Source organism: Pelobates fuscus, chromosome 7 (genome assembly GCF_036172605.1).
Source record: "Pelobates fuscus isolate aPelFus1 chromosome 7, aPelFus1.pri, whole genome shotgun sequence".
NCBI classification, from domain to species: Eukaryota; Metazoa; Chordata; class Amphibia; order Anura; family Pelobatidae; genus Pelobates; species Pelobates fuscus.
Window position 1 is genome coordinate 119,889,527 of NC_086323.1, and position 26,755 is coordinate 119,916,281.

Here is a 26,755-nt window from a genome sequence, read left to right on the forward strand (position 1 = left end):
CGCATGCTGTTGCCAACCAGTTTGTGGTCTCTGCCAACTTTAGGAGATTGCATTAAGAGAGGGAAAATCATAGCTGATTTTTTGTTAAAGGAACACTATAGGGTCAGGAACACAAACACGTATACCTATAGTGTTAAGAACACTATATAGACCTCCTGCCCCCCTCCCCCCCCCCCCCCTTGCCCTCCTGAATATTGTGAAATCTTCAATTTTCTTTCACTCTGCTGGCACTGGCTCCTTGTCTGATATCATCATAAGTCATGATCTCAGGAAATCACATTTGGATTGGTTTAGCTGAGATAGCCCAGGATGTGGGCTGGGGGATGGGTGGATTTTTTATCCAGAGTGTACTTTCCAGAGAAGTGATGGTTCCTCTTTAAGCTAAATATCAGTTGCTTGATAGATAATTTATCATAAATACACATTTACTTACTTACTAGATCTCGTGTGCAATAGTAATATAGCTATATTTCTTATCAGCGTAGTATGAAATAAGAAAACCATGTCAGTTATCCTGATATTAAATCAAGTAACTTATTTGCTTTACTGCAGAGATACAGATATATAAACAAAGTTAGTACATATAATCTCACCACGTGGATTTAGTGTACAGTTTCTCCTCACCTGCTCTTTGAAAGGCCCAGTAATGTGTGTGCCTGGATATATTATACTTGGTTAATAAGTTACTTATCAGGTGTTTCCTGATAAGTGACTTATGCTCCCAAGCTTTCAGAATTGAGAGTTTCCTACATTTAGTAGATGCCCCCAAGCTTTCAGAATTAGTAGTATGTTAAAAAAAAAGGTGGTTTTATTTCAGCAACATAATAACTATAGTTGACAATGTTTGACTTCTAGTGCCCATACAGTTTGTTTTTTTTTTGTTAAATTTATTGCCTCCTCCCAGAGCAATCTATTGGCTTAGAAGAATCCAATTTACATTTATAATTCTTCCTTTTCTTAAAATGTGAACCTGTCGTGACAGGACTACTTTGCCTAATGTAAGCTCTGATCTTTGGTAAATGGCAGAATTTCTGCCACCATATCCTGCCATTTACAGTCCGATGTTCATGACGTCTGATGTGAACAGGCATTCTATCATATGATGTGCAATAAATGTTTATGGCACCTTATTATGCAAGTATGATATTATCTGTTCAACATCTCACAGGATCTTCAGTAATGATGGCCACCACCATACAAACCAACATTTCACCCTGCAAACCTCTCTTTGCGCTCCTCCCTCCCCCCAAAAATCCCCACCTCCCCAAAATGCAGCTTTAATTGAGCTAGCACTATTGCATGTGCCAGACACATGTTTTTTGTAAGGTATTTTGGTAACTTTTATTTGTAAATATACAGCCACTGACTGCTTGTGGTTATATAAAAATAATAATAAAAAGATTCTGAAAAATAAACCTTTGGGATTTATTGACTAGAACAATGCGGTGAATTGCAACAATTAAGCTGGAAAATAATCAACTTCTATTATTTTGGCTTAAATGTTTGTTTCTTGTTTGTCAGCTTAATACAGCTCACTGCTTTTTAAACAACACCTTAAGCCATGAGTGTTCATATGAGACTTGTTATTGTCATTTAAGCAGAGTAAATGGTGAGAACCGCACTCAATCCCAACGGCCAAGGCTGCTCCAGAGCAGGACCAGCAATCCCAGAACAATAATCCAAGAAGAAAAATTGGAGTGCCTGTGAGTTTTTCTTCTTGGATTATTGTTATTGTCATTTGTGACTTTGTTTGCACATAAATAAAATCTGAGCTACGGTTCATAAGGGTTCGCCTTGGAGAAAATTGTAGTTTGCATACCTCAGTGGTATTTCACCTTGGGGAATGTTGTGTGCTTTTGTCAAGGTTAAGAACAATGAGATTACTGAAAGCCAATGAGTTAGTATGATTGAGATATATTATATTATTTATTTACTTTAACCCCTTAAGGACCAAACTTCTGGATTAAAAGGGAATTATGACATGTCACACACGTCATGTGTCCTTAAGGGGTTAAACAAAAACTGTGGCTCCACCAGCACCTAAAGTAGAGCCCCTCTTCTGTGACTCAGCTAACGCAGAAGTGCATTTTGACAATAGTCATTCAACTTTGAAAGCCAGAAAAGACAGAGATACCTGAGGAACCAGGCTTCAGAGAGAAGTAATTGTAAAAAAATAAATAAAATAAAAAATGCAAAGCACTCTAGGACTTTGTTGTAAAAATAAAACTTAAAAGGATACTATAGGCATCAAAGCAGCTTTAACTTTACAAAACAGTTTTTGTGTGTAGATCCTGCCCCTGACATCTCACTGCTCAATTCCCTACCATTTATGGGTTAAATCACTTTTGTTTCTGTTTATGCAGCCCAAGCCACACCACCCCTGTCTGTGACTGACAGCCCACATGAAGTAATTTTTTTTTTGTAAATATTTTTTTATCTCACATTTTCAAGTGAAATAATGAAACACCCGGCGATTTGCAGGTCTCGATCAAGGATAACTGAGCATGTAAAACAACAACAAGATTATAAAGTAGACCTGCAGGTCTCAAATCGACATGAGATGGTTCTGGAATTTGCACAGGACTTCATATTTAGAAAGGTGTCACTTATCAATAGAGACACACAGGTCTCACCATAGCTGGTGGGGAAGCAGCTCTCAAGATAATTTCAAATAAAACCAGGTAATGGAAATGAGGGACAGACCTCTCCTTAAATCTAGATTTTGAGTTTTTCCATGTCCGTCACTTACTCCTCGCATCTCATTCCTTAGAGCCCCCTGAGCCCTCTCAGCTTCTTTCACGTAGCCCTGCATAGTTTCATTTTCAATCAGATATTAACTTACTTTACTATAACAAAACAAAATAAGCGCTCTCTATCTGACACAGTAGCTACAGTCCACCAACACAAGTTCCCCCACCCTTGTAAAGTACAAATAAATACAATAAAAAACAAGGTTAACAGCACTGGAACTTCAAATTACATACGTAACAGGAGGTGACGATTTCCAAGAACATGTATCTTAAAACAAAAAGATGAAATAATAGTGCAGCTTAATGATAAACTAGTGCGATATATAAAATAGTGCCAAAGGAACACTCGTGCTTTATAGAGCTATATAAGCTCTATTTCATTGGCCTGGACGAAATAATCCCTGTCTTAGGATGTCTTTGTAGATATCATCAATGCATTGTACTTGAGTGGTGATGGTCATCATACATAAAAAAATAAGATAAAAAATCCAATGGTATGGTATGGTGATAGTGACTTTAAAAGGATAAAACCAACCTACATAACCTAGAGCAAGGAGCTGCTCTAGTGTATAGAACTTTAGGTGGAACAATTCCCACCTAGGGATATACGTGGACCCGAGTCAGCAACCTGAATTGGATGTGAGGTAAGTATATAAAGGGCTGGATATATATGTAGAGAATAAGTACTTTATTAATAAAACTTGATATATAAAAAAATGTAAATGAAAATAAATGAATATGAAAACCAGTCCTCTGGTGTAAATTATACGTCCTCACTCCTCACTTGACGCGTTTCACCAAAGCTTTTTCAAAAGTGGATTCTAGGGGATCAGGTCTTGGTGATTTATATTGTCTTTGGTTGATGTTAGCCGGTTCCTGTGTGTATCACAGCTGTTTCCAGTTTCCGCTAGTTGTCTTGACGTCATATCCGGTTCCTTTATGTTGTGGACTGTAGTCGTGTTATGTAGGTCACCCAGAAGTGGCGTTTACGGAAGTAATCCGGACGTCATTTTTAGTCCGGGTGGCAATCCGGTATAGTTATACATAAAAGAATAGGTTATTGTAGGTAGTAAATAAATATTATATGAGCAATTTGGATTAGCATAAATGTAAATATGATAAAATGTCACAGCACAGTGTAGATCTACAATTGTGGAACTGGTTGCTATGTATTACAGATTCTGCATTGGGGCCGCCATCTTAGATGTTGGCAATTGCCTGGAATAGAAACATAGAATGTGATGGCAAATAAGAAACATTCGGCTCATTTAGTCTGCCCAATTTTCTAAATACTTTCATTAGTCCCTGGCCTTATCTTATAGCTAGGATATCCGTATGCCTATCCCATGCATGCTTAAACTCCTTCACTGTGTTAACCTGTACTAATGCCGCTGAAGATGTGTGTGTGTGTGTGTATATATATATATAGTAGTGCAGTTATATTAAAGGGCCTTAATTGTTGACTTCAGTGTGATTTCAAAATGAAGACTGGGAAGAATTTATATATATATATCCCTGGTCCTTCCTAGTCTTAATTTTGAAATCACCCCAAAGTCACCAATTAAGGCCCTTTAATATACCGTAACTGCATTACATGCTGATACTGGTTGCATTCAGATGATAGTTCCAAACTCTCCAAACTGCATTGCAATCCCTCTATACTGCAAAATGAAATTGTAAGTAGTTTTTTTAGTGATTGATGGAAATTTCCTCTTACCAATGTATTTTCCTTTCCTATTATGTCACTCCATGTGATGTCATGTCCTGCGATGTCATGTCCTGTGATGTCACACATATATAATTACCTGTGGAAGTTAGCATGGCTGGTATTTTTTTCTGAGAAAGGTGGCAACCCTATTTTCTGTCAGCTGGTGTGCAGTTTAATCAGAGAATTTACATTTGTTTAATTTTGTGCAGTTGCCTAAATAAAACCATTGTTCACTGGAATTAAACAGAATTGCTGAACCATTTTCTTGTTGTTTGATCAAAAATTTAGGGTTGTATGCAGTATTAAGGACTGAGTGCTACCAACTTGCTACAAAATTGACATTTAAAAATAATTCTATTAATGTGTACTATGCTTTTAAGATGAATGTGCCAGTCACAATCTAAGTACAGTATTTCTGTCATACCATAGATTCCAACACATTCACAGTTTCTAAATATTTTTGTGTAAACAGACCCAGTTACAAACCAAATCTCTGCAAATCTCTGAGTGGGAAAGCAGGGTGCTGGTGTAGGCATGCATGGAACTATGTGTCAATCCTTCATAGAAAGAAGGAAGCAATTACATAAATTTCTACAAATGTAATGCTGGTGGTTTTTATTTGTATTTTATTTTTTGCTATTTCCTTTTTTTTTTTTTTTAAAACCAAGCTGTCGTGCTTCTGTTTGGAACAATACCTAGTAAATTGCTGTTTAAAAAAAAAAAAATGTTATTGTTTGTTGTATTTTTTGTCTTTTGGATGCCTTTGTGATTCATGGTAATACGTAAGCTCAAGTTGATCTCTAGGAAATACATTTGGAAACTGAACTATTATGAAATTAGGATCGCTGGCATCTAATAAAATGCCTATTGGACAAAGAACAACCAAACAAAGCAATCGCTGTGTTTCACAATACCCATTCTAATGCTGAAGATAGGGACCTGAGCAGGTGTAGGTATGATGCAAAAAGCTTTTTACATTTTGAAATTTTGAGCTTGAAATCTATTAGTGTTTTTCTTACCTATCATATGATATAACACTACTCTATAACTAAAGGTAATACATTAATCTGGTGTCCTGTATTAAGATAAATTGTAGGACAAAGTTCTAAAGGATGAAAAATTGGCACGGCTGTGTCTGTTTCTCTCCTCTCTCTGTCTCTGTCTCTCTCTCTGAGCAGTAGTTTCAACTTTTTTTTAAAACAGGGGCCCAATTTATGTTTATAGCATTTATATGACCTATATATACAAAGTTATTCGTCAACTTTTTGAATAGCTTTTTACATAACCTCAACATAAATGTATGTGAGCAAAATAAATACATGTGTGCACGAGATGTGGTTATGTTTATCTTGCAGACAGATATTCTCTGTTTTTTTGCACAGGATGATTATTTGTCCGACCTTTATCACTTCTCCACCAAAGAAGAAGAATATGAGAATTACTTCATCAGGGTGAGTCACACGACCACACACATGTACTAGCACAGACCCAATGTACTAGCACAGTACTAACACAGACCCAATGTTATACAAAGTTATAGAAATTAAATGATACCTGTTTTCTTTTTTTTCTTGTAAGACACTAGATCTTTGCAACATACACATATGTAGGTGGCTGTGGTACATACTCAATAACATGCATTAAAATAAATTTGGACGACACTTTTTTGTCTATTTGTTGAGCAGTTGTTAACTGTTTTTTTTTGGGGGGGGGGGCGACTGAAAGAAAAGTTCATCTTACCTAACTAGCTTGGCACTCACACAACTTCAAGTGGGAGATTGTGATTGTGTCATTGATCCCAGTATGGTAGTGTGAGATAGATCACCAATTTAAATTTTTTTTTGTTTTTTTTTTAACTGTTAGTTAAAATAATTTTTTGTTGGGGCAGGACTATTTTTAAAAATTACGTTTCAATGTCACGTCTTCGTTAATCTTGCTACAGTCCTGAGCCCTTGGTGACAAAATGCAGCATTGTGAAAACTGGAGTTTTTAGCCGAAAGTGACTCAATTGCATCAATATCCCCAAGATTCCACTACTTAGAATTCAATATGCTTCAGTTCCATTATGAAGGAAGGGCCTTCGCCCCTATACTGACACAGTCGCATCAATCTCAAATACACAAGGTGTCCTTGGTTACGCAGCATTATATTCACAAGGTTGTCTTTTTATGCGTTATGCATTGTCTGATGCTCTGTGCATGTGTCAGTAACACAAAGTTGACACAAAGGCCTAAACATATATACATATATATATATATATATACTCCTGCCTCCATGGTCCAGTGCCCTTTTGTGGTTTCAATAACCCTTAACCCCTTAAGGACACATGACATGTGTGACATGTCATGATTCCCTTTTATTCCAGAAGTTTGGTCCTTAAGGAGTTAAAGGGACACTGTAGGCACCCAGACCACTTCTGCCCATTGGAGTGGTCTGGGTGCCTTGCCCCTCTCCACTTAGCCCTGTTAGTTAAAACACTGCGGTTTTGGAGAAACCACAGTGTTTTGATTACAGGGCTAATCACACCTCTAGTTGCTGTCTCTCAGACAGCTGCCAGATGGTGCTTCCTGATTTTTACAGCGCCAAAATTTCAGATGTGGCTTGTAGGCCAGGACCTGTAATTGTTTAGCCCTGCCTATATCTATGAATGCGTCTGCATGTATGATTGTGTATGTGTGTATGTGTGTATGTGTGTGTGTGTGTGTGTACTTTTGTATGTCTCTGTGAATATGTATTTTAGTGTGTATATGTGTGTCTGTGAGTATGTCTGCATGCATAAATATATATGAGTATCTATCTGAGTGTATGTGTGTATTTGTGCCTGTGTCTTGATGTAGATACCCATGCATGCGCAAACATTTGTGTCTGTATTTTTGTATAATCAAGTGTATTTGTATATATGTGTTTGTGGGTGTCTTTATATCTGTATCTGTGTGAATGTGTCTGTGTGTGTGTGGCTGCGAGAGTGTACTATGTATCTGTGTATGTTTGTATGTGTGCATCTGTGAGTGTGTACCTCTCTAAACGAACACTTCCGTGACTGATTGCCGTCTCTATTATTATTATTATTATTATTATTATTATTATTGCCATTTATATAGCGCCAAGAGATTCCGTAGCGCTTTACAATATTATAAGAGGGGGGATTTAACTATAAATAGGACAATTACAAGAAAACTTACAGGAACGATAGATTGAAGAGGACCATGCTCAAACAAGCTTACAGTCTATAGGTACAGTCTATATGTGTATACGTGTGTGGATTAGTGAGGTCTTCTCATTTATATTATTAAAATCTGCAAGAAAAAGTTGCATTTCAAAAATATGAAAGTGGGCTACTGTGCCATAACATGCCTAAGTCTATTTTACCTCCCATGTAATCCCTGACAGCTCACACACATTACGCACACACATCAATACATATTACTCACAGCTACCCACACATCATACATTGTAACCTACATTACTCAGAGTGGCCTAAATTTATCACTCACAGCTACACATACCACTTACAAATACCCACACTTAGCCCCAAACATCACTCACAACTATACTCACATTACACACAGCCAGCCTTATATGTACACACAGATAGCCACAACACACACCTCACTCACAACTACAACACTTATAGCCACCTCATACCTACACAAAACACATACCCACGCAACATATCCATTCAACAGTTTGATAAATATTACACAACGTTAAAATATAACATAACAACGGGAAGAGTTTCCCGGTGCACACAATAATGAAAAGGGCTGTGCACGCCTATTGTTACGCTCCCCTTTTTAAAAACAAAATAGTAATTTAATTCCTCTTCCCACCATAAAGCCTCTATTCCCCCTGTGTGCAGTCCCTAAATACACACACACCACACTACAGTCCTTATACACATACATAAAAGAATGAAGAATGTCATATGCAATTTGTTTTAATTAATAGATATCTAATTACTGGTCTTTTTGGAAAAAAACAAGGCCATATTTTTTGTTTCTTTATTTAATTGTAAGATAAATAATAAAGACGTTATATCACAACAGTTAAATATGTGTCTATATTGCATGTTCAAACATTAATACCGTAAAAAGTAACAGGTTAATAGATGAGCATATAATGAGTTAGGAAATTATAGAGAAACTAAACCCATTAGATTTTAGTCGACTAAATCTACTATAGATTTAGTCGACTGAAATCTTATAATATATAGTCAACTAAAACTAAATTAAGTCAGATGACTAAAAAATGACTATAATATATACAGGGAGTGCAGAATTATTAGGCAAGTTGTATTTTTGAGGATTAATTTTATTATTGAACAACAACCATGTTCTCAATGAACCCAAAAAGCTCATTAATATCAAAGCTGAATATTTTTGGAAGTAGTTTTTAGTTTGTTTTTAGTTTTAGCTATTTTAGGGGGATATCTGTGTGTGCAGGTGACTATTACTGGGCATAATTATTAGGCAACTTAACAAAAAACAAATATATACCCATTTCAATTATTTATTTTTACCAGTGAAACCAATATAACATCTCAACATTCACAAATATACATTTCTGACATTCAAAAACAAAACAAAAACAAATCAGTGACCAATATAGCCACCTTTCTTTGCAAGGACACTCAAAAGCCTGCCATCCATGGATTCTGTCAGTGTTTTGATCTGTTCACCATCAACATTGCGTGCAGAAGCAACCTGTCAGGATTGGGACAGGGATCCAACACGCAGCGTACAAACAGTAGCCAGATACGTATACCGGACCTTAGAATGGCCGGACTAACGTAAGTAGTACTGAGAGAATAGTCAAAGACAAGCCGAGGTCGAGGGTAACAGAAGGCAGGAGAGCGAGAGACAAGCCGAATCAAGGATACAGAGGTATACAGAGTAGAATAAACAAGCCGGGTCAAAACCAAAGGGGATAAGCAGAACACAAGCACTGAGTGACTAGAACAAGCTAGAACCACGACAGGGCAATGAGCTGACGAGAGAAGCTCCGTTAAATACCCTGTTCCGAAAAGTAACCACGCCTCTGAGGCGTCCTGATTGGTCCTGCAGCATTAGACTGACAGGTCGTTCCGGTAGTGTCCTGACGTACTTCCGGACGTGATGCTGTAAAAGGCAGTCACTCCCTCGCGGCCGGCTTTGCACGACCGGATAGACCGCGAGGAAGGAAGCCATCAGACCGTCCGGATGAAGGAACTGCTAAGTCTCTACCTCTTTCGGAGGTAGAGACCACAGGTACCCTGACAGTACCTCCCCTCTCAGATACGCCCACCGGGCGGAAGACACCAGGGCGAGAAGGGAAGCGAGAGTGGAACGCCCTGCGGAGACGGGGAGCATGCACCTCCTCCTGAGGTACCCAACTTCTCTCCTCAGGACCATAACCCTTCCAATCGACCAGATACTGCAGTTTCCCTCGGGAGACTCGAGAATCAACGATGGAATTGACCTCATACTCCTCCTGACCCTCCACTTGCACAGAGCGAGGAGGGGCGATCGCGGAGGAGAACCTGTTACATATTAGTGGTTTTAGCAAGGAAACATGAAATGAATTCGGAATGCGTAAGGCATTAGGCAACGCTAAACGATACGCAACTGGGTTAATTTGAGACAGTACCCTGTAAGGTCCAATATATCGAGGAGCAAACTTCATGGACGGCACCTTTAACCGAATGTTTCTAGTACTTAACCATACTCTATCGCCTGGAACAAACACCGGTGCTGCCCTTCTACGTTTGTCAGCGTGTTTTTTAACCAGCATGGAATTGTGCAGAAGGATTTGTCGAGTCTGATCCCACAACTTCCTTAAATTGGCAACATGAATATCCACCGACGGTACCCCTTGAGAAGAAGACTCCGAAGGAAGGATGGAAGGATGGAAGCCATAATTCAAGAAAAAAGGGCTAGACTGCGTAGAATCACAAATGAGATTGTTATGTGCAAACTCCGCCCAAGGAATCAAACCGACCCAATCGTCCTGGTGTTCAGAAACGAAACAACGTAAATATTGTTCAACTTTTTGGTTAGTACGTTCAGCAGCTCCATTGGACTGAGGATGATAGGCAGAGGAGAAATTCAATTTGATGCCTAGTTGGGAGCAGAAAGATTTCCAAAAACGGGAAACAAATTGGGAGCCTCTGTCTGAGACAATTTGGGAAGGTATCCCATGCAAACGGAAAATCTCCCTAGCGAATATCTCCGCTAATTCAGGCGAAGATGGGAGTTTAGGTAAGGGAATGAAGTGAGCCATCTTAGTAAATCTGTCCACCACAGTGAGGATAACAGTCTGCTTTCTAGAGATAGGCAAATCAACAATGAAGTCCATAGCCAGACAGGACCATGGCTTTTCAGGGACCTCTAAAGGATGCAGAAATCTGCATGGAAGCGAATGAGGTTGCTTAGTCTTGGTACAAACCTCACATGCCCCTATGAATTCTTTAATATCCTTACGTAAGTCAGGCCACCAAAAATCTTTAGAGACCAGAGCATATGTTTTGCGGATGCCCGGATGCCCCGCCACTTTGCTGTTATGGAGACAGCGTAGCACCTCCAGTTGGAGAGTGGCAGGAACGAAGTGTCGATCCCCAGGAGTCTGTTTGGGTGCCAAATGCTGAGATTTCATGATCTCGGAAAGCAATGGAGAGTGAATCCTAAGATTGGTGTTTGCGATGATATTTCCCTTGGGAACTATGGAGGACAGGACTGGTTCAGTTATAGTGGATGGTTCATATTGACGAGACAAAGCATCGGCTTTAGAGTTCTTAGAACCAGGTCTATAAGTAAGTACATAATTAAAGTGAGTGAGGAACAAGGACCAGCGAGCCTGTCTGGCGGATAAGCGCTTAGCCTCCCCAATATAAGACAAGTTCTTATGATCCGTTAATATAGTAACAGGGTGTAATGTCCCTTCCAGTAAATGTCTCCACTCCTTTAAAGCCTTAATGACCGCTAACAGTTCCCTCTCCCCGATGTCATATCTGCTCTCAGACCCAGATAACTTCTTAGAGAAGAAACCACAAGGGTGTAACGGTTTATCCACCCCTAACCTTTGAGATAGAACAGCCCCAACTCCTATCTCAGAGGCATCGACCTCGAGCAAGAAAGGCAGAGTCGTATCAGGATGAACTAGAATGGGAGCCGAGGCAAAAAGTTCCTTGAGAGTTTTGAAAGCAACAAGAGCCTCCTTAGACCAGACCTTAGTATCAGCCCCTTGTTTGGTCATATTGGTAATAGGCGCAATGATAGAGGAGTATCCCTTAATGAAGCGCCTATAGTAGTTGGAAAAACCAATAAACCTCTGGATAGCCTTGAGTCCTTTGGGCAAAGGCCAGTCTAAAATAGATTGGAGTTTTCCAGGGTCCATTTTAAACCCTTCCCCAGAAATCACGTACCCAAGAAAGTCTGTCTGAGACTGATCAAAACTGCATTTCTCCAATTTGCAGTATAGACCATGTTGCAGAAGTTTGTGTAATACCTTTCTGACCTGTTTATGGTGAGTCTCAATCTCCTTAGAGTGTATTAGTATGTCGTCCAGGTAAACAATAACACAATCATGTTGAAACTCCCTAAGTACCTCATTAATCAAATCTTGAAATACTGCAGGAGCATTGCAAAGTCCAAATGGCATAACCGTGTATTCGTAGTGGCCATACCGGGTATTGAATGCCGTCATCCACTCGTGACCATGCTGGATTCTCACCAAATTGTATGCCCCTCTAAGATCTAACTTGGTGAAGATCTTGGAGCCCTTAAGACGAGCAAATAACTCGGTAATCAGTGGGATAGGATAGGCATTTCTGACAGTTATTTTATTCAAGCCTCGGTAATCGATACAAGGTCTCAGCGTGCCATCCTTTTTCTTAATGAAAAAGAACCCAGCCCCGGCCGGAGAAGAAGACCTCCTAATGAATCCCTTTTCTAAATTCTCCCGAATATACTCCTCTAGAACCGAGTTTTCCTGAACAGACAAAGGATATACATGGCCCCTCGGAGGCATCGTCCCTGGTAAAAGCTTAATCTTACAATCAAATTACCTGTGTGGCGGCAAAGAATCGGCATTCTTCTTGTCAAATACTGCCTTTAAGTCTAGGTAAAGGTCTGGTATTTGTCTTTCTGTGGACTGAGTAGGATTCTCCGGTATGTTAATATTAGGTAAGGGAGAAACCTTGCTTAAACACCTATCCTGGCAGCCCTGGCCCCACGAGAGTATCTCCCCTAACTCCCAATCAATAATAGGGTTATGTTTCTTCAACCATGAGTACCCTAGAACTATGGGAACGGAAGGGGACGAAATGAGCATAAGAGATTCTCCACGTGTAGGATACCAACATTTAAATCAATGGGTATGGTTTCACGAAAGATAACAGGGTCTATTAGTGGTCTACCATCTATGGCCTCAACGGCCAAGGGTGTCTCCCTTAGCTGGGTTGGGATGTTGTTTTTACTCGCAAAGGCCTGGTCGATAAAATTCTCCGCAGCCCCGGAATCTATCAATGCCATAGCCCTTACTACTTCCCTTTCCCAAGTCAAGGAAACTGGTAGCAGAAGCCTGTGATCTTTATAATTAGGAGTAGAGGACAATATAGAAACACCCAAGGCCTGTCCTCTAGAGAGACTTAGGTGCGAGCGTTTCCCGGACGGTTAGAACAGTTCGAGAGTAAATGACCTTTGGCTCCACAATACATACACAAACCCTCTCTTCTTCTGTACTGTCTTTCCTCCTCAGAGAGGCAGGTATACCCTATCTGCATAGGTTCAGGAAGCAAAGATACCGTGGAGTCAGGACTTGGAAAAGAGGGAGCTAACCTAAAAGAAGGTCTCCGATTCCTCTCTCGAGTGTTCTGTCTCTCTCTTAAACGTTCATCTATACAAGAGATGAACGAAATTAAATCTTCTAAATTCTCAGGGAGTTCTCTAGTAGCAACCTCATCAAGGATTACATCAGATAGGCCATTCAAAAATACATCCATATACGCCGGCTCGTTCCACTTGACTTCTGACGCCAGAGACCTGAACTCTAGTGCATAATCCACAAGTGTTCGGTTCTCCTGTCTCAGGCGCAACAGTAATCTGGCTGCATTAACCTTTCTACCTGGAGGGTCAAATGTTCTTCTAAAAGCAGCTACAAATGCGTTATAGTTATATACTAATGGGTTATCGTTCTCCCATAGTGGATTGGCCCATCTCAGAGCCTTCTCAATAAGTAGGGTGATAATAAATCCTACCTTTGCCCTATCTGTAGGATAGGAGCGAGGTTGCAATTCAAAGTGGATACTAATTTGGTTTAAAAAACCACGACACTTCTCAGGCGCCCCACCATAGCGTACTGGGGGGGTAATGCGAGAAGAAGCACCCACTGTGGCTACCTCTAAACCTGAACTGACAGGAGAAATAGGGGTATTACGTATCTCCTCTGGTGGGTTATTGGCACGAGATAATAGTGCCTGTAGCGCAAGTGCCATCTGATCCATTCTGTGATCCATGGCTTCAAACCTAGGATCAGGAGAAGCAAGCTGACTGTTTGTACTTGCAGGATCCATTGGCCCTGTCGTAATGTCAGGATCGGGACAGGGATCCAACACGCAGCGTACAAACAGTAGCCAGATACGTATACCGGACCTTAGAATGGCCGGACTAACATAAGTAGTACTGAGAGAATAGTCAAAGACAAGCCGAGGTCGAGGGTAACAGAAGGCAGGAGAGCGAGAGACAAGCCGAATCAAGGATACAGAGGTAAGCAGAGTAGAATAAACAAGCCGGGTCAAAACCAAAGGGGATAAGCAGAACACAAGCACTGAGTGACTAGAACAAGCTAGAACCACGACAGGGCAATGAGCTGACGAGAGAAGCTCCGTTAAATACCCTGTTCCGAAAAGTAACCACGCCTCTGAGGCGTCCTGATTGGTCCTGCAGCATTAGACTGACAGGTCGTTCCGGTAGTGTCCTGACGTACTTCCGGACGTGATGCTGTAAAAGGCAGTCACTCCCTCGCGGCCGGCTTTGCACGACCGGATAGACCGCGAGGAAGGAAGCCATCAGACCGTCCGGATGAAGGAACTGCTAAGTCTCTACCTCTTTCGGAGGTAGAGACCACAGGTACCCTGACACAACCACAGCCTCCCAGGCACTGTTCAGAGAGGTGTACTGTTTTCCCTCCTTGTAAATCTCACATTTGATGATGGACCACAGGTTCTCAATGGGGTTCAGATCAGGTGAACAAGGAGGCCATGTCATTAGATTTTCTTCTTTTATACCCTCTTGCCAGCCACGCTGTGGAGTACTTGGACGCGTGTGATGGAGCATTGTCCTGCATGAAAATCATGTTTTTCTTGAATGATGCAGACTTCTTCCTGTACCACTGCTTGAAGAAGGTGTCTTCCAGAAACTGGCAGTAGGACTGGGAGTTGAGCTTGACTCCATCCTCAACCCGAAAAGGCCCCACAAGCTCATCTTTGATGATACCAGCCCAAACCAGTACTCCACCTCCACCTTGCTGGCGTCTGAGTCGGACTGGAGCTCTCTGCCCTTTACCAATCCAGCCACGGGCCCATCCATCTGGCCCATCAAGACTCACTCTCATTTCATCAGTCCATAAAACCTTAGAAAAATCAGTCTTGAGATATTTCTTGGCCCAGTCTTGACGTTTCAGCTTGTGTGTCTTGTTCAGTGGTGGTCGTCTTTCAGCCTTTCTTACCTTGGCCATGTCTCTGAGTATTGCACACCTTGTGCTTTTGGGCACTCCAGTGATGTTGCAGCTCTGAAATATGGCCAAACTGGTGGCAAGTGGCATCTTGGCAGCTGCACGCTTGACTTTTCTCAGTTCATGGGCAGTTATTTTGCGCCTTGGTTTTTCCACACGCTTCTTGCGACCCTGTTGACTATTTTGAATGAAACGCTTGATTGTTCGATGATCACGCTTCAGAAGCTTTGCAATTTTAAGAGTGCTGCATCCCTCTGCAAGATATCTCACTATTTTTGACTTTTCTGAGCCTGTCAAGTCCTTCTTTTGACCCATTTTGCCAAAGGAAAGGAAGTTGCCTAATAATTATGCACACCTGATATAGGGTGTTGATGTCATTAGACCACACCCCTTCTCATTACAGAGATGCACATCACCTAATATGCTTAATTGGTAGTAGGCTTTCGAGCCTATACAGCTTGGAGTAAGACAACATGCATAAAGAGGATGATGTGGTCAAAATACTAATTTGCCTAATAATTCTGCACTCCCTGTAGTCCACTAAAACTAAATCAATTCAGATGACTAAAAAATGACTAAAACTAAATGACATTTAAGTTAAAAGACTATGACTAAACCGAAATAAAAAATTACTGTCAAAATTAGCACTGGTTATTAATAAGGGCTCAGAAAAAATCTGTATACCACAGAGTGCAAATCCAGTATTGTACATATTAACTATCTCTTTTTCCCCTCTCACTCACAGCTGCTAGAACTGCAAGCAGAGTATCATAAAAAGTCTCTTGCCCACCTGACTGATACACTCAAAGAGGTCAGAGACACTTTAAAGGAATCAGGTTAGTAGGTCAGCATGTGAAGTGGCCGTGTTCTGTTATCCATGATAGAAACTGACTTGAGAGTCTAATTCACATGAATCTAAGTTATTTGGTGTTATCTTTAAAACTGTGAAGCTAAAAATTGCATCACAAAGAATGAAATGTTATTTTTAGTACCATAGTTTATGTGTTTCAAAGTTTGGCTGCGGCAGTTATATTATTTGTTTTTAAGTAGAGGTGGGGTAGTGAATATCACATTCTTTTTTTATCTAGCGGTAGTCCTGTTACTTAAGTGGCCTTGCCATTTTTTATTCTTTTGGTTTTCTTTTCCTTGTGCCCCCTTTATCTTAAAGGGTCACTCCAACCGAAAAACTGTGTTTTAAGAAAACACTGGTTTTAGTCAGAGTTACCTTCCTATACCTTTGTTGGAGAGTAGTTGTGGGTAGCTAGAAACATAGAGATATTGTCTTAATCTGGTAATACCATGCCTAAATAATTTAGTTCATGAAGATTGGCCTTAAAGTTAAAGAATTGAGCAAAGTTTATAACGTTCCCATCTGAGATTGAAATATTGATACCTTCACATTTATTTTGATTCAATTTATAGCCTGATACTCTATAAACATCTGTGATTAGTTTGTAAAGATTGGGTAAAAAACGGCATGGATTGGAAACAGAAAGAAGGAGAACATCTGCAAAAAGACTAACTTTGTAATCTGTGGCACCATATTTAATACCTGAGATGTTCACATTCTCTCTAATTGCAGTCGCTAGTGGCTCAATATAGAGTGCAAACAGAAAAGGTTATAACGGACAGCCCTGACTCGTTCCCTTTTAAATATTGAATTTCAATTAAGAGACTCCCAATCGCCTGACTCGCAGGCAGTTGATAATTGAGAACTTGGATTGCAGGAACAAACCTTTGTGGTATGCCAAACTGGTCGAGAACCATCTAGGAAGGACCAATCTACTTCAGTATTCATTGAATACTTTCCCCGCATCTAGACTTAGAAACATTGATTATCGTTTTACATGTGTTCAGTCAGTGAGGTTAACAACTCTCCTTATTGCATCTGGCCATATGACCCAATTTGAACGCCTTTATAAATACAATTCCTCTGAGACCGGATTGGTATCAACAATGCAGGGCTTCTTAATAAACAAGAGAAAACAAGATGCCAGAGATTATGTGAATATGATAAAGGGCACATGGTCAAAAAAGTTTACTAACTGTTACAAATCTTCACTACAATCAAAGACAATGGATACAAATACCTGTCTAGGTGGTACCTTAACCCAGATTGTTTAGAAATAGATCCCCATTATATATGACAAAATGTGGAGCACACAGTACATTTTTCCATATGCGGTGGACGTGCCCTGTGCTATCAATCCTTTGGGAAAGGCTTTTTAAAATATTGAGAGACATGCTTGAAATAAACATTAGCTTTATTAAATGGCAACTATTCAATCACACGCTTAAACTCTACTGCATTATTATGTCGCAAAATATGCAGTTTGAATAGGCTGTGTATTGCGAAGAAAGGGAAAGAAGGGACCCCTAAAATTGATACTGTAATGAGAAAGGTATGGAGGAAATGTCAGCTAAGATCAGATAAAACTTGTCGTCACATAACAAAATATGGCATGCAAGGATGGAATACAAACTTAGAGGGACACTATAGTCACCAACACAACTTTAGCTTAATTAAACAGTTTTGGTGTATACCCCATATCCTTGCAGTCTCATTACTCAATTATCTGCCATTTAGGAGTTAAATCACTTTTGTTTCTCTTTAAACTGTCCTAGCCACAACTTCCCTGGCTGTGACTTAAACAGCTTGCATAAAAACAAAATGGTTTCATTTTCAATCAGATGTAACTTATTTTAATAGTTTTTATCTCCTGCTCTTTAAATTGCACATTAATTATATATAGGACACTCCTGCAGTATATAGCACGCTATTAACAGAGCAGCAGATAAGAAATGCTAAATTAACTAGAATTTGCAATAAAGAAATTGTAAACATTAGCTGACTCTTTACAGGAAGTTTTTAGGAAGGCTGTGTAAGTCGCATGCAGGAAGGCGTGACTAGGGTGGCAAAAACAAAGTCATTTAACTGCAAAATGGCAGAGAATTGAGCAGTGAGACTGCATGGACATGATCTATACACTGCTTCATTAAGCTAAAGTTCTTTTGGAGCCTATAGTGTCCCTTTAAACACTTGAACATTATCATTTTCCTTAGCCTTCTAACCTGGTCCCCTGCCCCAGTAATACCTTCCCCCCACTTTTTTTTTCCACAGCCATTGATTTCTTGCTATTTCGTTCTAACATATAAATAGACATACTGAAATAGAATTACTAAACTGAAAGGAAGGGGAGGGGAAGGGGAGATAAAAAGAAAAAAGTATAAAGGAGAGGCTGAGCACATTTATACAGAATATATACTGTTTTTCTGATATCTCTTGTACTTACACATTTACAATAAGTTTGAAATTGTTTATGTTTATATGATGTGAATTCTTTAAATGTTCATTGAATATCTGTAACACTGATGTTATATGATACTTCTCTTTCCAATAAAACTATATTTAAATAAAAAATATAGCAAATGTAATCAATTTCAACACATTGCAAACAAACGAAAAGGAGAAATAGAAATGTTGCTTCATTTTCCTATTCTCTATATGCCTTTTTATATATAAGAACAGAGACAGACATTTATCGACAGGGACCAAATATGTAGGAGCACAGTTGCAGGATGTAAGGGTATATATTTCTACATTTAATTAAAATTTTCACACCTCACAAATAAATATTTGATAAATATAGGGACAATTAAACATAATATTAAAAAACATGGGAAGTGACATCTCTCCTTTAACACATGTTTTCAAATAAAGGCTATTGTGTTGTGTAGGCTATTGTAAGACTGTCCATCACTCTATCACTGTTTGTTGAATTTATTTTCAAAGCTAGAGAGTTGACAAGCTAATATGTCTGTTTTTTGTCACTAATTGAGATTAAGGCGATTTTACGATAAGTAGACTGGTAGAGTTGTTCCTGTAAGAACAGCCTTTTTTACAAGTAGCAGCGTAAAAACACTTTCACCACTAGGTGGCAAGCTAAGTGTTTAATTTACTTTCAGGTTTATTTAATTCGTTGTCAGACATTTCTGTGTTTTACTGGAATAGATGTTCCTGTGCATTCTAATGCTCAGTTTAACGCACTCACTGAAAAAGGCATACAAGATTTTTTTTATAGCTATTCATATTTTCTTCTTTCGTATTTTAGGAGAGAGAGAGTCTGGCAAACATATTGGAAAAGCAACACTAAAATATGTGTATTTAACTCTATAAAAACAGATGATTACTACATTAATTTATAATATATCACAACGTTTGTGAAAAAAGCCTAGATACATGTTGAAATAATATAGACATGAAAAGAAGGCTAATTAACAGTGGGGAAAGTGATGGAAACCATGTTAAAGGATAGGATTGTTGAACATCTAAAAACACATGGATTTCAAGATCAGAGACAACATGGGTTTACTTCAGGGAGATCATGCCAAACTAATCTTATTGATTTTTTTGATTGGGTAACTAAAATTATAGATCAGGGTGGTGCAGTAGACATTGCTTACCTCGATTTCAGTAAGGCTTTTGACTCTGTTGCACATAGAAGGCTTATCAACAAACTACAATCTTTGAGTTTGGATTCCAATATTGTTGAATGGGTAAGGCAGTGGCTGAGTGACAGGCAACAGAGGGTTGTAGTCAATAGAGTATATTCGAAGCTTGGGCTTGTCACCAGTGGGGTACCTCAGGGATCTGTACTTGGACCCATTCTCTTTAATATTTTTATTAGTGATATTGCAGAAGGTCTTGATGGTAAGGTGTGTCTTTTTGCGGATGATACTAAGATATGTAACAGGGTTGATGTTCCAGGAGGGATAAGCCAAATGGAAAATGATTTAGGTAAGCTAGAAAAATGGTCAGAGTTGTGGCAACTGACATTTAATGTGGATAAGTGCAAGATAATGCATCTTGGACGTAAAAACCCAAGGTCAGAGTACAGAATATTTGATAGAGTCCTAACCTCAACATCTGAGGAAAGGGATTTAGGGGTGATTATTTCTGATGACTTAAAGGTAGGCAGACAATGTAATAGAGCAGCAGGAAATGCTAGCAGAATGCTTGGTTGTATAGGGAGAGGTATTAGCAGTAGAAAGAGGGAAGTGCTCATGCCATTGTACAGAACACTGGTGAGACCTCACTTGGAGTACTGTACACAGTACTGGAGACCCTATCTTCAGAAGGATATTGATACCTTAGAGAGAGTTCAAAGAAGGGCTACTAAACTGGTTCATGGATTGCAGGATAAAACTTACCAGGAAAGGTTAAAGGAACTTAACATGTATAGCTTGGAGGAAAGACGAGACGGGGGGGATATGATAGAAACATTTAAATACATAAAGGGAATCAACACAGTAAAGGAGGAGACTATATTTAAAAGAAGGAGAACTACCACAACAAGAGGACATAGTCTTAAATTAGAGGGGCAAAGGTTTAAAAATTGAAGGAAGTATTACTTTACTGAGAGGGTAGTGGATGCATGGAATAGCCTTCCAGCTGAAGTGGTAGAGGTTAACACAGTGAGGGAGTTTAAGCATGCGTGGGATAGGCATAAGGCTATCCTAACTATAAGATAAGGTCAGGGACTAATGAAAGTATTTAGAAAACTGGGCAGACTAGATGGGCCGAATGGTTCTTATCTGCCGTCACATTCTATGTTTCTATGTTTCTATGTAACAGAGTTAAGGTGTATAAACAGTCATTTGTTTGCCTACATTTTTTCATATGATCTGCCTTTTGCTGATATGCATTTGCTTCAAACCATACAAATTATCTTTTAGATAGTGTTTTATTAGAGTGTGTAAACATTTGCCAAGCTCCCCAGACATTTCTTTCACTGCTATAAGAATCTGGAAAACATTGATCTCCTATCAGAAATGGTTTTGTCAGCAGTTCTGGGAATGCATACAGCCTCATATGATTCATGCTACCTGCTTCTGTAGAGACAGAGATGGAGAACAATGGATACAGTTTTGTCAAGATAATGTGATACGGAAACATAAACACTGACAGCAGGAGCAAAACCATATTATCATAGATTCTATACTCTGAATTATTAATAGAGATTTTAAAGGAAAACTGTCACTAGGATTTTTAATATAATGTTTATGCCTATATTGAACAAATAAATTGTGAAGTTTAAAAAATATAATTAAATATAGACATCTATACCTTTTTTATTCTGCAGCTGGTTGCCTCCATCTTAGCTCCCTGTCAATCATTGTTATAAGCTCCATCCTTTGCATCTGGTAGTCATCGTAAATAAAGCATGTTTGCCTTGAGTTTGCCTTGTCTGAACTGGATTAAGATGTAATTTCCTAAATCTTTAATATAAATTTTAAATAAAATGTTGTGTCTTCTTGAAAAAGGGTTATAGGTGATTGTTAAACAACAGGGATCCAAGAACAGGAGCAGAGAAGAATGGCACAAAATAAATTAAAAAAACAAATTAAAAAACCAGACCGCAAGGCAGCTTGTATGTATTCCATACAAAATCATGTACCATTTAAAATTTCCATTTTAACTCTCTTCAACTCCTTTGACATCATCCAGTGCCACTGGGAAAATTCTTCTCAGGGCAAAACCATAGAAATATTGGCAAACGGTTTTGGTGATATTTGCAAGAAAGTTTAATTGGATCTTATAGTGATTGCCTGAATTTCACAATTTCTTCAGAGTTATACCAGTTTGTGCTTGATAAATATGACCTCGGATACCTGCTCTCATTCTCTGTCTATAGCACGTGTTAACCATCCAGTTTGATTCTGCTATTTCCGTTCCCTCTTTTGTAATCTCCCTGATGTTTCAGATGATTGTGTTCTATTCTGTCATCAGTACTGGATTCATTCCATCCATTCTATTTGCAGTTCGTTCCCCGGTGGAGAAGACCCCTGCAGAAGTTTATGGAGTACCCCTGGAGACACATTTGTCTAAGTTTGACTGTGAGATAGCAGTTCCAATATCTGCCTGTGTCAAAATGCTGCTAACAGAGGGAATGCATGAAGAGGTGTGTTCATGCAGCTTGTTCAAACGAGAGTTTGGGGTTGTAATTTTATGATAGTGGCGTAGAATGTATTAGCGTTTTGGGTGTACAGAACTATGTGTTTGTTTGTAGATAACATTGTGTGTTGCATATTTATGTGGAAAAACAATATTCAGAGTTGCTACATTAGACTTGTTTGTGTGTATGTGTTTGTTATTACTATCTGTACATGCAAATATAGCATAGGTGATATTGTAACATCCATCCTCATAGTGCTGATGATCCTCATTAGTCACAATTATATAATGTGAGGATTCATGTAGGACTAACCTTTCCTTGTTCAGGGTCTCTTTCGATTGGCTGCTGGAGCCTCAATGCTGAAGAAACTCAAAGCCAGTTTAGGTGCAGGCACCAGTGATCTGGCGGAATTCACATCTGAGCCTCATGCTGTGGCAGGTGAGTATTAGTCTGACACTGAATGTGTTTGTAAAACTACCAGATCTTTCATGATGTGAAGGGACAGATTTCTATTCTAATATACCGATATGAGAAACCTTTAAGATGTCTTCTCTATTCAAGCTGTGATCTTCAGGCACAACAAAATCCAGTGACCACCCAACTACCTGTGAGATGCTTAAAGGGACACTGTAGGCACTATAACCATTCCATCTCATTGAATTGGTTATAGTGCCTGTAGTACCCTGGCACTGTCCCTCCTTTCAACGTTAAACCATTTTTGAGCTGTTAAACACTTAAAAAGGATCACTGGCTTTACACAGCCTGGCCCCTACTGGAGGTGTGGCTGAACTTACACACTTTCTTGTAGTTATATCCATTCATACCTGTAGTTGACACTCTGATAGGCTAAAAGCAGACGTCTACCACTCTCAGCCAATCACAGCTGCTCAGGCTAATACTTCCTCAATAGCCGAAGGAGCACAGAGGGGATGGGTTGCTGAAGACTCTTGATCAGCATTAAAACATAGAAACAACTTCACGGCTGCTGCAGATACACATAGAACTATCACAGCAGCAGGCAAGTTAGGTTTCACAGCAGTTGGTCAGATAACAGTAGAGTTTGACCTAACATGGCTGCACAGACAAAAAAAGTTAAATTAGTTTAAAAAAAAAAAAAAATCAAAATACATGAATAAAAAAACAACTTTAAAAAAAAAATATAAGTGAAAATGTATTGGCATTTGTCCTTTAAAGGATAATTGCAGTCACTGGTAAGTTGTAAAGGGTATGAGAAGGTAATTAAGTCAGAGCTTAGGCAGCTAGAGAAGAATGTCATAAAGTAAGATAGAAACAGGAGGAAAGAGGGCAGGGTAAGTTCTACTTGAAAATTAAGTTTCCCTATTTTTTTTCTGTTGGCTTGTTCGGTGGGTAAAAGGAAGGCCAGATAAAAAAGAGTGGTCCGGCACTCTCCAAAAATAACATAGTGTCATTTTATTTACTAGCAGGAAGCACACAAATAGCATTTTTGGCTTAAATAAGAGCCTTTTTCTAGCTTGACGAAAGGTCTCCAAACAGGAATTGATTAAATAACACAATTTAAGTGAAGGCATTTACTGTTAGGAGGTGCAAAGAATGGAGAAAGAAGGGGTGGGTAAAGCAAACATTTATCATCAATTTGTACCAATTCCTGTACCATCTTTAATTTTTCAAAATAAATGCCACACAATAACCGTGACTGCTAAGAAAATCAATTAATTACAGGTGCCTTGAAATCGTACTTGAGAGAACTTCCTGAACCTCTAATGACCTCTGAACTCTTCGATGATTGGTTGAAAGCTGCCAGGTAGTAGACATAAACAAGTTCTCAAGTCAAAGTACTCTCCAGCTTCATGTGGATGTCTGTTTACCATATTTTTTCTTTTCAGCATCAAAGAGCCTGAGAAACGTGCAGAAAGTTACAAAGAGGTCTGCAAGCAGTTACCGGCTGAAAATTATAACAACCTCCGGTATGGGAAATTAAAAAAAGAATTATTTTTCTAATGTTAAAAACACAGTGAGCCCTTACAATATATATCTTAATTTTAGGCATATTACTAATATAGTTTTGAGTTTTTACGATTGAATAAGCTTACGTTGTTGTTTTGTGAGCTGGAAGTATACTACCATTTAATAAAAATGGATATAGAGAAACCTGGAATGGGATTTTCCATGTGGCATGTTAGTTATCATATTTGTATATTTATAGAGGGTTGCTAAATTGAGATATGTATGTAGTAGAGTTTAGTGTGTGTGTGTCACTGGCACCTTACATTATAAACCATTGATGTAATACCGATTACTGAAAATGATTTACTCATGCATTTGTTTTTGTCACCTTCTAGATATCTCATTAAATTTTTGGCAAAATTGTCAGAGCATCAAGAAGTGAATAAGATGACACCCAGTAACATTGCAATTGTGCTGGGTCCCAACCTGCTGTGGGCTAAGTGTAACGGGTATGTTTTCATTTAATAGTATGCGTGGAATTTATAACTGTCAGGGTACCTGAGGTCTCTACCTCTAAAAGAGGTAGAGACTTAGTAGTTTATCCGTCCAAACGAGCTGTTTCCTTCATTCCTCGCGGTTCATCCAGTCACTTAAACACCGACCGCGAGGAATCCACGTCCTTTTCTAGCGGGACGCTCAATACGTGACGTCATGACGCTATCACGAGCGACCTGCCACTCAAGTGTCCGATATCCAATCGGTACTTGTCAGAGGCGTGTCTACCATCCGGAGCCAGGGTATTTAACCCCTTAAGGACACATGACGTGTGTGACACGTCATGATTCCCTTTTATTCCAGAAGTTTGGTCCTTAAGGGGTTAAGCTTACTTCTCACTTCAGCTCATTGCCCTGTCGTGGTTCTAGCTTGTCTAGTCACTCAGTGCTCTGGTATTCTAGTTTGCTCTATTGGTTTTGACTCGGCTTGTCGTACTACCCTGCTTATCTCTGTTATCCCTTGACCCGGCTTGTCTCTCGCTTATCTGTCTTCTCGTTCCCTCGACCTCGGCTTGTCTCTGACTATTCTCTATTACTCTCGGTACGTTAGTCCGGCCATTCTAAGGCCCGGTATACGTACCTTTCCACTCTTTGTACCCTGCGTGTTGGATCCCTGTCCCGATCCTGACATTACGACAGGGCCAATGGATCCTGCAGGTACAAACAGTCAGCTTGGTTCTTCTGATCCCAGGTTTGACGCCATGGAGCATAGGATGGATCAGATGGCACTAGCACTACAGGCACTTTTGTCTCGTGCTAGTAACCCACCTGAGGAGACACGTACTCCTTCTATTTCTCCTGCAGTCTCAGGTCTAGAGGTAGCCACTGTAGGTGCTTCTTCCCGTATTACCCCACCAGTACGTTATGGCGGGTCACCGGAGAAGTGTCGTGGCTTTCTGAACCAGATTAGCATCCATTTCGAATTACAACCCCGCTCTTATCCTACAGATAGAGCGAAGGTTGGATTTGTTATTACTTTACTCATTGAGAAAGCTCTGAGATGGGCCAATCCTTTATGGGAGAATGATAATCCACTAGTCTATAATTATAATGCCTTTGTAGCTGCGTTTAGAAGAACTTTTGACCCTCCTGGTAGAAAGGTCAATGCAGCTAGATTACTGTTGCGCCTTAGACAGGACAATCGAACACTTGTGGATTATGCACTAGAGTTCAGGTCCTTGGCGGCAGAAGTTAAGTGGAACGAACAGGCTTATATAGATGTGTTTCTGAATGGGTTATCAGATGTAATTCTTGACGAGGTCGCTACTAGAGAACTCCCTGAGAATTTGGAGGATTTAATTTCTTTTATATCTCGTATTGATGAACGCCTAAGAGAGAGGCAGAACACTCGAGATAGGACCCGTAGACCCTCCTTTAAACTAGCGCCTACCTTTCAAAATTCTGAGTTCGAGGACTTACGTATTCCTGAACCTATGCAGATAGGCAGTACTCATCTCACAGAGAGGGAGAGACAGTACAGGAGAAGGGAGGGTTTATGTATGTATTGTGGAGTCAGAGGTCATTTACGCCTAAATTGTCCTAATCGTTCGGGAAACGCTCGCACCTAAGTTTCTCTAGAGGACAGGCCTTGGGTGTTTCTACTTTGTCCTCTATTCACAACTACAAAGAGCTCAGGCTTCTGTTACCCGTTTCTTTAAAGTGGGAAAAGGGAGTAGTAAAGACTATGGCACTAATCGATTCTGGAGCTGCTGAGAGCTTTATAGATCAGGGTTTTGCTGCCAAGCATGCTATTCCATCCCAGTTAAAAGAGACACCACTGGCTGTTGAGGCCATCGATGGTAGACCGTTACTTGAGCCTGTTATTTTCCGTGAGACCATACCGATTAACTTAACTGTTGGCATCCTACATAGAGAGGACATATCCTTACTGCTCATTTCTTCTCCGTCTATTCCCATAGTCCTGGGGTACTCCTGGTTGAGGAGACATAACCCTATTATTAATTGGGAGTCAGGGGAGATAGTTTCATGGGGACAGAATTGTCAAGAGAAATGCTTGCGGAAGGTCTCACCTCTCTGCTTAACCAACACCTCGGCTAACTCTGACAATCCTACAGAGACACAAATTCCGCCTCAGTATCTAGATTTAAAGGCAGTATTTGACAAAAAGAAAGCCGATACCTTACCCCCACACAG

General features: G+C 39.6%; 1 protein-coding gene across 1 annotated transcript in view; it reads left to right on the top strand.

The window, feature by feature from the left end:
* The window catches only part of SH3BP1 (SH3 domain binding protein 1), a 64,881-nt gene that overhangs the window by 25,103 nt on the left and 13,023 nt on the right, over nt 1–26,755 (top strand). Inside the window, exons 8-14 of the mRNA XM_063426520.1 lie at nt 5,841–5,909; nt 15,911–16,001; nt 21,988–22,127; nt 22,448–22,559; nt 23,823–23,904; nt 23,987–24,067; nt 24,443–24,556. Of these exons, the coding sequence (XP_063282590.1) occupies nt 5,841–5,909; nt 15,911–16,001; nt 21,988–22,127; nt 22,448–22,559; nt 23,823–23,904; nt 23,987–24,067; nt 24,443–24,556 (689 nt within the window). The remainder of the gene's footprint in view (nt 1–5,840; nt 5,910–15,910; nt 16,002–21,987; nt 22,128–22,447; nt 22,560–23,822; nt 23,905–23,986; nt 24,068–24,442; nt 24,557–26,755) is intronic.